The sequence below is a fragment of the Sander vitreus genome, chromosome 1, assembly GCF_031162955.1.
Source record: "Sander vitreus isolate 19-12246 chromosome 1, sanVit1, whole genome shotgun sequence".
NCBI classification, from domain to species: Eukaryota; Metazoa; Chordata; class Actinopteri; order Perciformes; family Percidae; genus Sander; species Sander vitreus.
The window spans coordinates 7,761,748-7,777,971 of record NC_135855.1 but is presented as its reverse complement, the minus strand read 5'-3'; the positions used below and the strand labels follow the sequence as shown (position 1 = coordinate 7,777,971).

The following is a 16,224-nucleotide window of genomic DNA, read 5'->3' as shown; positions in this document are numbered from 1 at the left end:
TTATTAAAAGTCAGACCCTAGATTAAACACAAACTGTATGCGTTCAACAGGAAGTTCGGATATTTCACCGTAGCCTACGTAAGTGGTCTGATGTTTATACGTTTGCGCTGGTGTTTGCGAGGTGGGTGGGTGGGTGTGTGTGTGTGTGTGGGGAGTGTGTGTTAGAGTGAGAGAGTGACTGTGATTACCGGTAGCATCAGAGCGAGTAGTGACTCTAGAGTCATAGTGAGAGAAACAAAGTCAGAGCCAGGCCCCGAGGAACAGTGCTCAGCCTTGCAGCCCCAAAATAGATTTTACCTGATATGCCACCATTGTAAAAGAGGAGTCTGTAAATCTGCTGCCAGGACACCTGGAACTGTAAACAAGGTTGATTATGACTTTCTTTTTTGAATTTTTAATCCATGGACTTTTTATATTTGAAAAACTTCCCTCTTACAATGTAAAGTCTATGGGCCGGGCGGGGCTAGTGGGAGAAACACTACTGCACATATTCAGTGGGCCGCAGATCACAGAAGTAAACCCAGAAGCATAGAAACTTTTTTGGCGTATGAGCCAGGCAAGCAACTCTATTAAACTGAATAGGCAATCCAGTATCCAGTTAATATAATACATCCATGGTCGGAGCCCACATGCTTTACCTTCGTTGTTTGTTTCCATAACTCCCTCACGGGCAGCTGCAGGCAACCGCTAAGCTAAGATTACCCCGTGTCTTTAACTGCATGCTACCAGTCGCTAAGCTAACGTAACCCTGTGTATTTAGCTGCATGCTACCAGCAGCTAAGCTAACGTTACCCTGTGTCTTTAGCTGCATGCTACCAGCCAGTGAATTACTGTGTATTTAGCTGTATGCTACCAGCTGGTACGCTACAGTGTCTGTTGTTTTTTTGGATTTGCGTGAGTAGGTAGGGGTCAGTCAGTTCTTGTTTCGTTCCGCTAATCAACACATTCGGGTGGTGATGTCGTAAATGAAATGTTTGAAGTATTTCCACAGACAGACCCGACTTTAGCTGAACAATGTCGGCATACAGTTTAAAACAAATGGTTGTCTATTGAGCTTGACTAACCCGGCTAACCAGGCTAAGTCGACTGACATGCTACCGCTGATTAGGGCTTTGATTTTTGCCCAAAAATCATATTCGAAGTTTGTTTGTTTATTAACGTTAATATTCAAATATATTTGAATATTTATTAATAATATTTTGACCATTAAATGCCTTCAGTAAGACTTGTATTGGTATCAAACTTCGTATATGTTCTGTCCACCAGAGGGCAGTGTATCAGTCAATAGGCGTGCAATGATGTTTTCAGAAGAAAAACACATTGCCACAACAATTTTTTTATTAAAAGTCAGACCCTGGATTAAACACAAACAGTATGCTTTCAACAGGAAGTTCGGATATTTCACCGTAGCCTACGTAAGTGGTCTGATGTTTATACGTTTGCGCCATTGTTTGCGTCGGGGGGGGGGTGTGTTAGAGTGACGGTGATTACCGGTAGCATCAGAGCGAGTAGCGACTCTAGAGTCATAGTGAGAGAAACAAAGTGTCTCCCCTGTGCTTTCTGACCACGGTGGGAAATCTGTAGCAGGAAAAGTTAACCCTCTCCTTGATTTCACGTTGTTTATGGAGAAGGAGAACCAGGAAATGAGTCGGGGGAATGCAACGCTACCACGCTACGGCCGAGCGAGAGTTACATTTTGAAATGCATGAAAGCCTCGAATCCGAATTGAAAACGTTTACAAGCAAACACATTTACAAAAAAAACAATGCCCATAACAGGTTTGAATATTAAGGGCTGCCTAATATTCGTTCGAATATCAACAATTTTTTTAAATATTCGAATTATATTCGAATAGTGAAGTTCGAGTCAAAGCCCTACCGCTGATACAGAACTAGTGTTCTGCCAAAATGTTCTGGATAACTTCTGCTCCATAATTTCTAGTGGTGTAACGGATCCGTAGTTGATCCGTGGTCCGTGACGGATCAGCACTCACGGTTTGGAATGCATGTGAACCTAGGATCAATTGCAAAGTTTAACCATAATAATAGTGTGAAGTACATTTTTACTGTCTGTTACTTAAAGTAGGCTGATAAATCTCTATGGAGGGTTGCAATAAAAAAGATACAGGCAATGCAATTTTTCTGTTCACCTCCAGGTAAAACCTGGTGCTAATATGGCACCGGTGCCTAAACGACCAGTATCTACCTGACGGAATAGCAACACGGATTTCGGTGCCTCATTTCTGTGCCACTTAAATGCCCGCTACATTGTATTATGTTTAGAGTTTCAGTTTAATTACATAATTGCTTAAAACATTTAAACAAACTTCTGTGTTGAGGTTTGTAACATTTTAAAATGTTAATTTTGACTAAAAAATTTTAATTTTTACTGTAAATGCATAACTACTTATAAAGGAAGAATCTGTGATCAGCAGAGAAGCTGACTGAGTCTCGATGCATGCTATTCTGTTTTCAGGATTGAAACGTTTGCCAGCTTTTTTGTGTGAACAGTGTCACAGCTCTTTGTCAATCAGATGTATTTGTCTTTTTAATATCGTAATAATAATCGGTGTCGATATCGACCTTGAAAAACCAGTATCGGTCGACCCCTAGTTTCCATTCGCCAGTTGTTCTATTCATTTTGAATTTTGGTCTATAACATTTGTCAGGAACTAAAAGGTCTCCATCAGGAACATCATTAGAGCGCCTGTAAAGGCCGCCGTGTCATTGTAAATAATCACAGAGCAGCTTGAATAAGATGATTAAACAATTTTATTTGTGGGGCTTTTTCCTTTATTTGATTGTGACAGTGGGTAGGCAGGAAGAGGGGAGAGAAAGATGACATGCAGCAAAGTGCTGCAGGTCAGATTCAAACCCAGGCCGTTGCGGACTCAGCCTACATGGGGCGAACATTCTACTGGGGAAGCCAGAGGCTGCGCCATTACTAAACATTTTTATTTCGGTTTGACATGCCCAGAGATGCCTGGAGCATCCTATCGCCCTCTAGACCAGAGGTTATTTGAGAATATAACAGGTGCCCCTTCATGTATGTCCCTTGGAATAATTTCTAACCCATTCATACCCATAATCTTTTTCTGTCTCTTCGCTCTCCATAGTATTGACAAGGTGTCCAAAGTGGCGTCCCCGGTGCTTGTGATCCACGGCACGGAAGACGAGGTGATCGACTTCTCCCACGGCCTGGCCATGTACGAGCGCTGCCCCCGTGCCGTCGAGCCCCTGTGGGTGGAGGGAGCCGGCCACAACGACATTGAACTGTACGCCCAGTACCTGGAGAGACTCAAGCAGTTCATCTCCTTTGAGCTTCCCACCTCCTGAGGGGAGCTCAGCACTCACAGGCCAGGGTTCATCTCAACACACTCAACACAAAAGCCGCCTCCTTATCATCTCCTAACTTCCTCTCTTAGCATAGGGGCAGGCCTAGAGTCAGCTGATCACTGTTCTGCCCTGTCCTCGGAGCCATTTCAGGGTAGAAATGTGTAGTGGACCGGAAGAGGAGGGGGGTTTAGATTGCTGAGGTGCAGCTGAGAGTCAGTGGCCGTCACTGGCCAGGAGTGAAGCTTTGGCTTAACATGTACTGTCCCCAAAAACCTGGCTGGTGCTTCTACACTAGGACACAGTTTGCCAATGAGCCAAGGCCTAGGCAGCGTTTGCACTCACAGCTCAATCTGGATTCATTTCTCAACTCCAGCTCACCTTCCCTTCCTCTACTCACTCCGTCTCCCTGAGCTTTTTTGTGCCAGAGTCTCTCACTATCAACTTCTGTCACATTTCCTCCTTTTTCTCTGTTTCGCCCACAATCCTTGCTTTTCTTTTGACCAAGTCTGCAATGTTGAAGCTTGATTTTTTGTATTCTTTTATACCAGGTGAAGAAGTATCAATTTTGCACCTTGAGATACACTTGAAGTTTTTTACTTTTTCTGTATTTTTAAGTTACCATTCAGGGGTTACAAACCAATTGCACTTTTAATGTGCAGATATTTTCAGGTAATGATTTTTTCTGTTTGGATATGTATATGTTGATTAAGTTTATCTGCATTCCATGTTTTTCTTAATTGCAGGTAGAACTTTTTTCTGTGTGTGTGTGTGTTTAGAAGCTGTTAACCAGAGTGCACCCCTGCACATCTGGCCTTTGTAGCTGTGATCTTTCTAGTCCTCATGCATGCTACTCTCTCATACAGGAAGACAATAATGCCAAACTTTGTTGAGAAATCATCCTTGAATACTTTGGAGCCAGTGGTAAATTCAGCATACAGACAACACTTTCATTACTTACAGATTTTGCCTGTTCACAATAATTGCACAGATGATACACTTTGAAAGGCTGCGGTAAACAGCAATGTGAACCTGAAGTGTTTATTAAAATAAATTGTGATTAGTGGAACATTTATATGCAAAATCTAATGCTGAATTTACCAGAGGACCCAAACGATTTGTAAAATGCTTTAACAGGTCATTGAGTAAACTGATTTTATCAACCTGTGTTGCATACTATAAAAAAAAAACCTTTAGACATCTGGTGAAGCCATTGTTGGAAAAAAAAAAATATATATTGCCCCATAACCCACAGTCTAATTAGCGTGGTCATTTTGTGCACATTGTGTATGCATCAAAATTCTCACTTATCGTTTCTGTAAATAGTGTATCACACCAGGTGTGTACCTTGTCACTAAGCAACACAGTAATGAATATCCCCAATGTTGGGTAATACAGAAGCTTACCTCAGTAGAAGAGAGAGCAGCAGGTATCTGGGCTATACTTTAGTTAACTGGAGATTATATGGTAATAATACTTGACAACTGATTCAAAGAAACACATTTGACTCAGTACTGTAAAGTGAAGCCATGGAGCACGGTGCTGGATCTACCTGTAGACAAAAGACACAGAACTGTGCTGTCGCTGGGTGTTATTAGTTACTTCACACTACAAATAAAGCCTTATGTTCGTAAACATTTCACCCGGTCCTGTTGACTACAGCAGAGCTTTGGTGGTCTTCACGGGGACTGATAACTGCTGCTATTCATCAGAGAAATCAATCAGTCAATCATAGGGGTGTCACGATTCTCCAAATTCAAGATTCAATTACATTTTCTTAACCCCGTTTTTTTTATTTAGACTTTTTCCCAACAGAAACGGCAGCAGTGCCACAATAAGAGCCACAGAAGGGTACTTTGCAACAACAGTTTGAGTTTCTCAGAGTTTATGTAGGTATAATTGAATGCACCATTAGTTTAACAGGGTGCACATAAATGATTCATTGACTCCCGTCAGAGCCAGGCCCCGTTGAACAGTGCTCAGCCTTGCAGCCCCAAAATAGATTTTCCCTGATATGCCACCATTGTAAAAGAGGAGTCTGTAAATCTGCTGCCAGGACACCTGGAACTGTAAACAAGGTCGATTATGACTTTCTTTTTTGAATTTTTAATCCATGGACTTTTTATATTTGAAAAACTTCCCTCTTACAATGTAAAGTCTATGGGCCGGGCGGGGCTAGTAGGAGAAACACTACTGCACATATTCAGTGGGCTGCAGATCACCGAAGTAAACCCAGAAGCGTAGAAACTTTTTTGGCGTATGAGCCAGACAAGCAACTCTATTAAACTGAATAGGCAATCCAGTATCCCGTTAATATAATACATCCATGGTCGGAGCCCACATGCTTTACCGTCGTCGTTTGTTTCCATAACTCCCTCACGGGCAGCTGCAGGCAACTGCTAAGCTAAGATTACCCCGTGTCTTTAACTGCATGCTACCAGTCGCTAAGCTAACGTAACCCTGTGTATTTAGCTGCATGCTACCAGCAGCTAAGCTAACGTTACCCCGTGTCTTCAGCTGCATGCTATTAGCCGGTAAGCTAACGTTACCCTGTGTCTTTAGCTGCATGCTACCAGCCGGTGAACTACTGTGTATTTAGCTGTATGCTACCAGCTGGTAAGCTACAGTGTCTGTTGTTTTTTTGGATTTGCGTGAGTAGGTAGGGGTGGAGAGAGAAAAAAAATCTCGGGGCAATCGCCAATCTTGCTTTTGATTTCAAAAGTTGAAATTTGATCAATGTTCGATCTTGAATCGAAATCGTGACACTCCTAGTCAATCACTGTGAAAGCCAGACAGTTTGGGGAAGACTGAAATGACAGCAAGGTACTGAAACCAAATTCAGCCTGACAACTCTCATCCCCTTTTGTCAGCCATGGGCTACTACCAACAGTTTTCTGCTGAGCCCTGTGATAGTTTTGCTCTTATCCCAGCTCAAACTCCAAAGACAATCTGACAGAACCAAGATGGGGAAACGGAATGCTGTGGAATTAAGCAACGCATGCAAATCGCCTCTCATAGTTGTGGACATTTTAACTTGTGTCAACTGTATTTCAATAATTTGTTCTTTTCCCCCTTTGCAAAGTCAAATGCTAAAAACTAGTAAAAAACTAAAAAATAAGTTAATCACATTTGGATAAAACACAAAAAAAATGAAGTAAATGCTGAACATGTTTTCAGAGAAGGGTTGTGTTTGAGGGTTATTTGCATAGCAAATTGTGATGATCGTATGATTAATCCGTGTATTGCTGTAAAGTGGTTTGTCAGTTGAGTATTAGTGTTTTCTGATGATAGCTAATGCCGGGCCGATGTTTTTGGATAAAGATCCCTCGATCATCTCTAGTATTTTTTCCTCTAGCTCCTCTTTTTAAAGGGAATGAAGACCCTGCTTTAGTCTTGATTATTGTTTTGATACTGACATTTTTTACAAGGTTTTCCAGTCTAAATGGTGATATATTTACACTGTCTCTGAGGCTGGTTTGTACGATAATCCTCTGTAATGGTATACTCCAATATCTTCTCTATAAATATGAGCTCTTACACAGGGCAGTCTAGTCTCATTGCTTTTAACACTGGAATCACAATATGCAAATGAAAGGCAGATGACGGTAGTAGAATCAGACTTTGGTAATAATGTGTAAAGCAGATTAAATAAGCCTTAAACATGCTGTGAAACAGATTGTCATACATGTGGTAGTTGCAAGAAGGCAGCACAGTGGATGTTTTAATGATTATAACGGAATAAAGGATGCATGGAAGTGTCTGTCTGACTTGTGTTTCTCTGTGTTAGAAAGATTAAAGGTTCAGTAGGTAACTTATATACAGTACCAGTCAAAAGTTTGGACACACTTCAAGTGAATTAGAAAGTGTGTCCAAACTTTTGACTGGTACTTGAAAGAAATCCTTTTTGTCACATTTGCTCAAACTGTCACTATATCCTGACATTGGCACATAAAAAAAAAAAAAGTAAAAATCAAGTTCCTTTGCATCTCCCTAGTGCTCCCAATGGCATTTGCACACGCCCGAAGGAAAACAACCAATCACAGCCAAGGAGTCTCTTACGCGGTCTCACTGCTTGCGAACTGCGATAAAACTAGTCAGCGCTGGTCAAATGTGAATCAAGATTCTGTTACTGCATTGCCTATTTCTCTCCTCAAATGTTTTCAGAAACATATTTTAGAGTTTATCTGTAAGATTAGAGTCTGTGACCAAGTCAAGCCAAAACCAAGTGTCAGCCGATTGGCTGGACCAACCTTTCTACCAAAATCGTAGTTGTCCTATGCTCATTACTCTGAATAAAGAACAGCATTGATGTATTGGTAGAGAAATACAAGGGTTATAAAGACAACATGATCCTCTTTCACCATAGGTTTCAATTGCAGTAACGTCTAAAAATTGACCTCTTGCCCAAATGAACAATGAATAAATGATATGAATAAAAAAAAATTGGGTTTTCTCATTTTTTGCTAAAAAAAAAAAAATGAACAGACCACATTATTTCATTACCCATGTGACTTTCGTTTTTAGTTTCAAACAAAGTGTACACGGAAAAACAAAAAGGGTCCATTTTAGATTGTTTTTTGATTCTGACACCAGAAATGTTTTTTCCTTTTTTAATTTTGAAACAAATATCAAATTTACAGTTTTTTGATTTTCTAATTACCAATGAATTACGGATTACTTAAGATACCCGGACCTTAGACAACTGGCAAAGCCATTTTTTCTACGTCTTTGCCACCATATTTTGCTGAGTAAGTTATCTTAAGTATTTCTTCAAATGTGTGCTGTTGAAGATAATCCACATCATTCATGGTGACTACAGTTATCTTATTTTAAAGAAACAGTACTTGGTTAACAGCCACTTGCCAAAGGCTTTGGGCATGGGCAGGGGCGATTCTAGGATCAGACCTTTAGGGGGGCTCAGCCCCTAATGAGAATGTGACACGGATACAGTGCCTTGCAAAAGTGTTAAACCCCCCGCTAAATCATATATATATTGATAACACTTGGAACTAAATCTGACACTTTATAAGTCACAGTAATAACGCCCAATTGAATTGAATGTTCTAACATTCAGCAATTTTAGTTGCTTACGTTTCAATTTGGGTTCTAATCTGCGCCATGAAATTACTACTAACTACCAACTACTAACATTAAACTTCCCAAGCGCACTCCTGCTCTCCCTCTGACAGATTAGATAGAGACTCAACCAAAGGTGGGAGTCTGGCACAACCACCTCCGATTGGCCAACACTATGTTTCTGATAATGGTAATTGTTTGCCCTCTGTCACTAACAGACAAGTTCACAAACTCTCACTTGAAACACTAAAATTAAGTTAAAAAAATTATTATACATTTTAGGGGGAGTGAGATGAAATTTAGGGGGGCCAATCGCTCATGCCGCATGCATATTGTTTTCCCACAATTGGGGCACTTGAATTGTGAGCGCGGGGTGACCCCCACACGGCAACCTTTCAAGCCAATCACAATTAAAACACAGTTTTAAAACTATTGTATAAGCCATTATCCCTAAAATGCAGAAAAATAATACAGCAGCAACCAAGGATGTTTTATGTCATGCATAATAATAAAAAAGTTATTCAGTACCACCACACTTTTTCTGCTGCCAGCAGGTGGGGGAAATGACTCATTGCCTTTTCTATACAGTACATACTGTTTCTTATACACATACATTATATTTATCCATGCATAATTAAATTCCCAACTGATTTGAGAGTGAATTACTTTTCACAGCTGTTCATATTTACCTAATGTTCTCTCATTAGGACATGTTAGTATACACCCATTAATATGTGGCCTACTGTATTCTGTTTTTAATGTAAAGCATCTGAAATTAAAGCGTAACTCTCGCCAAAATGCAACCTAGAGTCTTTTTGTGAATGTAACCAAGTCAAACTTTCGTTTAGGACACAATCGCCACTTTTAAGATTTACTGTATCTGTACTGTAACATGAAACTTTGCTTGAAGTATCGCCAGGGGCTCTACACCTTAACGAAAGCATTGACAACATTGTTTGTGTACCCAGAGTTTACTAAAAAGAAAGGTTTTGAGCAACTCACGTTAGCAGTTGTTGTTTACGCTATCCGCCATTTTCCCAGTCAAAAATAGGCGATCTCCGAATGCGAATGAACAGACTCCATAGGAGGAAATGGCATTCTTATATGAGGCTCCTTTTTCAACTACAAGGTCAATATTGTGTTTCACTAATGACAAAACAACGAATTATTCGTGCATTTATATGGAACTAAGCTTTTGGAGCTTTCCATCTTTACTCTCCTCCCTCGACTATTTTTGACTGGCTCAATAGACAGCGACCGGAAGAACAACAGCTACAGTGAGTTGTTCAAAACCTTTCTTTTTAGTAAACTCTGTGTACACAAACAATGTTGTCAATGCTTTTCTTAAGGTGTAGAGCCCCTGGTCATACTTCGAGCAAAGTTTCATGTTGTGTTGAGCCTCTTAGTGTTTTAAAAATAGCTATTTTGAGGCTAGCATAAAAGTGCCCCTAGGACTCTCATTCAAAAGGCCATTTGACCGAAAAATGAAAATACGGTAAATCTTAAAAGTGGCGATTCCGTCCTAAATATGCTTGTAAACGAAAGTTTGACTCGAGTACATTCACAAAAAGACCCTAGGTTGCATTTTGGCAAGAGTTACGCTTTAACAACAACTTTTACATCAGAGATCTTCAACAGGGGGTTGCTGCAGGGGGGGCACTAAATTATTGTTTGATAGTTTAAATTTGATAGTCTGAAAATATACATTAACCTGCATCCAAAATATTATTTGTCAATAAATAAATCTTTTTTTTTAAATTACACAGCATTGATGATAGGCTTACTGTATGGAGCTAAATCAGGGCCAAATGTTTTGTTAATTTGAAAAAACTATATATAGTTGAAAAACTAAATCTTGAAAATTTAAATTTAAGTTTTGGTCTAAAACTTGAAAAATAAAACCATGTATTCAAACTAAAAATAACAATCTGGAATTATTTTGAATAAATTATTAATTTTCATTTTTCACTTTTCACAACAATTTACATTTGTTTTCAGTTCCACATTTCATGTTTTCAGATTCAAAACTTTTTTACAGCTTCAAATCTTTTTTTACAGTTTCAGATCTGTTTTTCAGTTTCAGATCAGTTTTTTTCAGTTTCAGACTTTTGGCCCCGATTTTGCGTAGGGGGCGTGGCTTCAACTCAGAGGGGCGTGGAATTATGAGTGACAGCCTAACAAAGAAGGCAGAAGACTCTCCTCAGTCATGTTGCCTTCAGGAAATTCTGTTACTGCGAGAACTATGACTGAATGCTTTCTATCTACCATATACATGTGATTTTTACTAAACAAACTGATGCCAATGACAAAGTGACAAAACTGTTTTGGACAACACGTTGTACCAATTACACTATAAGAGCAATAAACTGTGCCAGATTGTGCAGTTCAGCAGGAACAATGACTTCTCTCACTTCCACGTACGACTTTGAATGTGTGCGCCACAGTATTCACTCGGCAGTCAGCATGACGTCCGCTCCGCCAAGGCAACCCTGGCGCCAGTGCACAGGTAAGACGTGAAAGATATTAGCATTTTTGAATAGATACTTTGGGACATTATCCCTGCAGTGTCATTTTTTTGTCATTAACACATAAAGGGAAAATAGGTGGACCACTGGACAAAGCCGAAAATGAAGCATCGCAGCCACTGTCGAGTTATGGTTATTCTGGCAAACAGAGGTTAACAAAGACACTACACGTTAAAGTAAAAAAACTTGAGCTGGACACTGAAATTAGTGTAAAAGCACCAGCTAGTGTAAAGCTAACATTAGTTAATGCTAACTTTAGTGCTAACTTTAGGCTTCATTTCCAGCTTTGTCCACCTGTCCACCTATTTTCCCTTTATGTGTTAATGACAAAAAAATATGCCACACTAAGAGGAGAGTCTTCTGCCTTCTTTGTTAGGCTGTCACTCATAATTCCACGCCCCTCTGAGTTGAAGCCACGCCCCCTACGCAAAATCAGGGCCAAAAGTCTGAAACTGTAAAAAAAGATTTTAAGCCGTAAAAAAATAAGTTTTGAATCTGAAAACATGAAATGTGGAACTGAAAACAAATATAAAAGTGAAAAATGAAAATGAATAATTTATTCAAAATAATTCCAGAATTTTATCTAAATTTTATTCAAACTGAAAGAAAAAATTTTACACTTATTTTTAGTTTGAATACATGGTTCTATTTTTCAAGTTTTAGACCAAAACTTACATTTTCAATTTCAAGCTTTAGTTTTTCAACTATATATATTTTTTTCAAATTAACAAAACATTTGGCCCTGATTTAGCTTCATATTACTGGCCTATAGGTAAGGTAGCCATCAACAGATACAGTTACTGTTCCACATTTTAACATTAAAACATGATGTATAAATATGTTATTATTAACACCATAGTATTGTATGCACCATAAAAAGGTATATCTGAAGGCTCTAGGCCACCCTACATGTTATTGTAGGCTCAGTTTAATATGCAACCCAATTTTATACGTTATATGTAATGAGGGGTCCTGCTCTGTCTCTCTTTCAACTAAGGGGTCCTTGGCTTAAAAAGGTGTCTAACAGTATCACTGTTCCCTAGACTCTTGCGTTTATTTGTTGAAATGAAAGACAACTTGAAAACACATTTCACTCTGATGATAGCAGGGTCATGTTTATGTCCACATAACTTCTGAATCCTGAAGTTGGCTTTAGTGCATGTGTTGATGCAGGAGGACTGAAACACCGACTGTAATGAAATCCTTCAACTGTGAAATGGGACTGCTGACACTTCAAGCTCCTCAATCCAGAGGAATGGAAATATATTCTGCTTATTTTCAGCATTCATCTTGCTTCTGATTCTCACTGCTCGTTTGAATTGTAGATTAAATCCCCCAAGTCCCAGCTACCGCTGCTATGTCTGTGAGGGAGGAGCCAGAATCCAAACACTGCCATGTGAAAATATTGTGTTTGATTGTTAGATTGAGGATGAGGCTCCAAAATTACTGCTCGGACAGATATTTGATACGGTGAATGTTCCTCTTTATTTATTATTTAGTCAGTCTCATTGTGATCATGATATGTGGTCCGACGCAGAGCTTAGAACAAAAAACATCCATAAGAATAACAAAGGAGAAATGGAAGACAGAGGACAGCCAATTACTTATTGTCCTATGGTCCTGTGATGAGGACCAGGAATTTTGGACTGGGATACATGATAACATGTCTGATTGCAGGGACCCAGGTTCCATTCAGCCCAAGATTATTTGTTCTGGGAGATGGGTCAATCCTAAACGGGATAGATAAGCACATAAGAAGCAGGGTCCAGACTAGTTTAATGATAGCCAGACAGATTATTATAGAGGATGGAAGACTGAAGGGGTGCCGCCAATTCAGGAGTGGGCTTGTGAGATGGCTAGGGTGGTGGTGTTTGAAAAAACGGTTTGCCAGATTGGATGTCTACACTAGAAAATGGGGAAAGTACCTGAACTTGGACCACTTTGGTTCCTTATTTATATAAATGACTTGTCTGCAGCAGTATCCTCCTTGTTTCCAATCATTTTTGCTGATGATGCCAATTCATTTTTTTTCCCCATTCTGAATTTTCTATTTTCATGGCCAAAGCAAATTCTGATTTAGGAAATATTTCCAAATGGTTTCAGTTAAACAAATTATCCCTTAATGTTACAAAAACTAACTTCATCATATTTACAGTACATCAAAAAATAAAAAAGTATCGCAAATATAATTCTTGTCTTTACATTGGAAATGATTCAATTACCCAGGTTTCATCTACAAGTTTCCTTGGAATTCCGATAGATGATAGTCTAAGCTGGAAGAAACATATTCATTTTGTTTGCAGTAAGATTTCTAAGATTTCATCAGAAATGTTTACTTAATCTTGGACTGACCCCCTAAGACATTTTTGCCTGTATTGTGTCCCTGAACAGTTGACTGTACTGTCTGCTTGATTGCAAAAGAAATAAAAAGAAGTTCAAAAGAAAGAAATGTTTACTTACTCTTTATTATATGTTATGCCTTTGATGTTTATGTAGCCAACCTTGTGCTTTTATTTTTTATTTTTTTAATTCAGAGCTTACTTGTGTTCAATTTGTTGTTTTTTTGTTTAGGACACTTGGAATTGTAATTGTTCATTATCTATATTATTCCTCTCTTCCTTAGGTGAGATTCCTTCTATAAACCCCTAGGGGTTTTCTTAATCTCACCTGCACAATCTTTATTTTTTATTATTGAATTTTTTGTGTTATTGTTGTCTTGATTTTATTGTGCAACATAAACAAATTCAATCTTTCTGGAGGTCTCCTAAGAAGCTTTGTGCTAGGAAGAGATGTGTATGATGGGTTTATGGTGTTGGCATTTATATGTTTATTTGGTTTATGGTTTATTGTCTATTTTGTTACTATTTTGTTGAATAGTCTGGAAAGATTTAGTTACTGTGTCATCTTTTCGTGATTTTTGTCTGGGTGGGTGGTGGTTACAATTCAATGCTTACTATTTGTAGTATTATTAGATTTTTCTTTTCTGATCCAGGGGTTGTTATGGATGGGTAGCTGCCCTCCACTTATTTGTTTCGTTTTCTTTTCTTTTTCTCTCCCCTCCCCTTTTGCTGTGCTTAGTTAAGACATATACAGTGGGGCAAAAAAGTATTTAGTCAGCCACCAATTGTGCAAGTTCTCCCACTTAAAAAGATGAGAGAGGCCTGCAATTTTCATCATAGGTACACTTCAACTATGAGAGACAAAATGAGAAAAGAAAATCCAGAAAATCACATTGTAGGATTTTTAATGAATTTATTTGAAAATTCCTCGGGAAAATAAGTATTTGGTCACCTACAAACAAGCAAGATTTCTGGCTCTCACAGACCTGTAACTTCTTCTTTAAGAGGCTCCTCTGTCCTCCACTCGTTACCTGTATTAATGGCACCTGTTTGAACTTGTTATCAGTATAAAAGACACCTGTCCACAACCTCAAACAGTCACACTCCAAACTCCACTATGGCCAAGACACCAGAAACAAAATTGTAGACCTGCACCAGGCTGGGAAGACTGAATCTGCAATAGGTAAGCAGCTTGGTGTGAAGAAATCAACTGTGGGAGAAATTCTAAGAAAATGGAAGACATACAAAACCACTAATAATCTTCCTCGATCCGGGGCTTCACGCAAAATCTCACCCCGTGGGGTCAAAATGATCACAAGAACGGTGAGCAAAAATCCCAGAACCACACAGGGGGACCTAGTGAATGACCTGCAGAGAGCTGGGACCAAAGTAACAAAGGCTTCCATCAGTAACACACTACGCCACCAGGGACTCAAATCCTGCAGTGCCAGATGTGTCCCCGCTGTAAGCCAGTACATGTCCAGGCCCGTCTGGAGTTTGCTAGAGAGCATTTGGATGATCCAGAAGAGGATTGGGAGAATGTCATATGGTCAGATGACACCAAAATAGAACTTTTTGGTAAAAACTCAACTCGTCATGTTTGGAGGGGAAAGAATGCTGAGTTGCATCCAAAGAACACCATACCTACTGTGAAGCATGGGGGTAGAAACATCATGCTTTGGGGCTGTTTTTCTGCAAAGGGACCAGGGCGACTGATCCATGTAAAGGAAAGAATGAATGGGGCCATGTATCGTGAGATTTTGAGTGAAAACCTCCTTCCATCAGCAAGGGCATTGAAGATGAAACGTGGCTGGGTCTTTCAGCATGACAATGATCCCAAACACACCGCCCGGGCAACGAAGGAGTGGCTTCGTAAGAAGCATTTCAAGGTCCTGGAGTGGGCTAGCCAGTCTCCAGATCTCAACCCCATAGAAAATCTTTGGAGGGAGTTGAAAGTCCGTGTTGCCCAGCGACAGCCCCAAAACATCACTGCTCTAGAGGAGATCTGCATGGAGGAATGGGCCAAAATACCAGCAACAGTGTGTGAAAACCTTGTGAAGACTTACTGAAAACGTTTGACCTCTGTCATTGCCAACAAAGGGTATATAACAAAGTATTGAGATTAACTTTTGTTATTGACCAAATACTTATTTTCCACCATAATTTGCAAATAAATTCATTAAAAATCCTACAATGTGATTTTCTGGATTTCATTTTGTCTCTCATACTTGAAGTGTACCTATGATGAAAATTACAGGCCTCGCTCATCTTTTTAAGTGGGAGAACTTGCACAATTGGTGGCTGACTAAATACTTTTTTGCCCCACTGTATGCAGACGCTGGAGCCCTGCCAGCTTAGGACTGCTGGTTTAGGTCTATATCATATGGAAGCTACACAGTTTGTGGGATCCTGCTGCTAGTTCTAGTTCTAAGAACAAGCTTAGGAATAGTTAGGTGTAAATTCTGGTTCTCCGTTTTGAGAGCCCTCTGTTCGGGCAATTTGGGAGTTAGGTCCCACAGGGTTTTATTTTATTTATTGCTTTTTATTATTCTTTATTTATTTATGTTTTCTGCCATTTTTTCCTTTCTTCCCTTTCTTGCCTCCTCCATCTCTCTCTCTCCCTCAACAAGGCACTACTTCATGCAGGGGCGCAACTATCCAGTGTCAGAGGGGTATGCAGCAACAATTTGGGCGCCCCACCCCCCCAAAAAGAAACAAAAATCAATCATGTATGGGGTTTAAATAATAAAGGTTTATTTTAAAGTATATCAGCCACTGTAGGCCTACCATAATTATAAATAATTTTGTGATATATATATATATATATATATATATACTGTACATATATAAATGTACTTTATTTCCATTACAAAAAATAAATCATAATTGATGGCATTCGAGCATATGCGTTGCGGCTGTTTAAATTTGCATTCTGATTTGTTTACTACGTCC

The 16,224-nt window shown here is 39.3% G+C and overlaps 1 protein-coding gene across 1 annotated transcript in view; it reads left to right on the top strand.

The window, feature by feature from the left end:
* abhd17c (abhydrolase domain containing 17C, depalmitoylase) overlaps positions 1-7,092 on the top strand; it is a 33,827-nt gene extending 26,735 nt beyond the window's left edge. The window contains exon 3 of the mRNA XM_078258789.1: positions 3,116-7,092. Within this exon, the coding sequence (XP_078114915.1) occupies positions 3,116-3,335 (220 nt within the window). The 3' untranslated portion in view covers positions 3,336-7,092. The remainder of the gene's footprint in view (positions 1-3,115) is intronic.
* Positions 7,093-16,224: the final 9,132 nt, after the last annotated feature.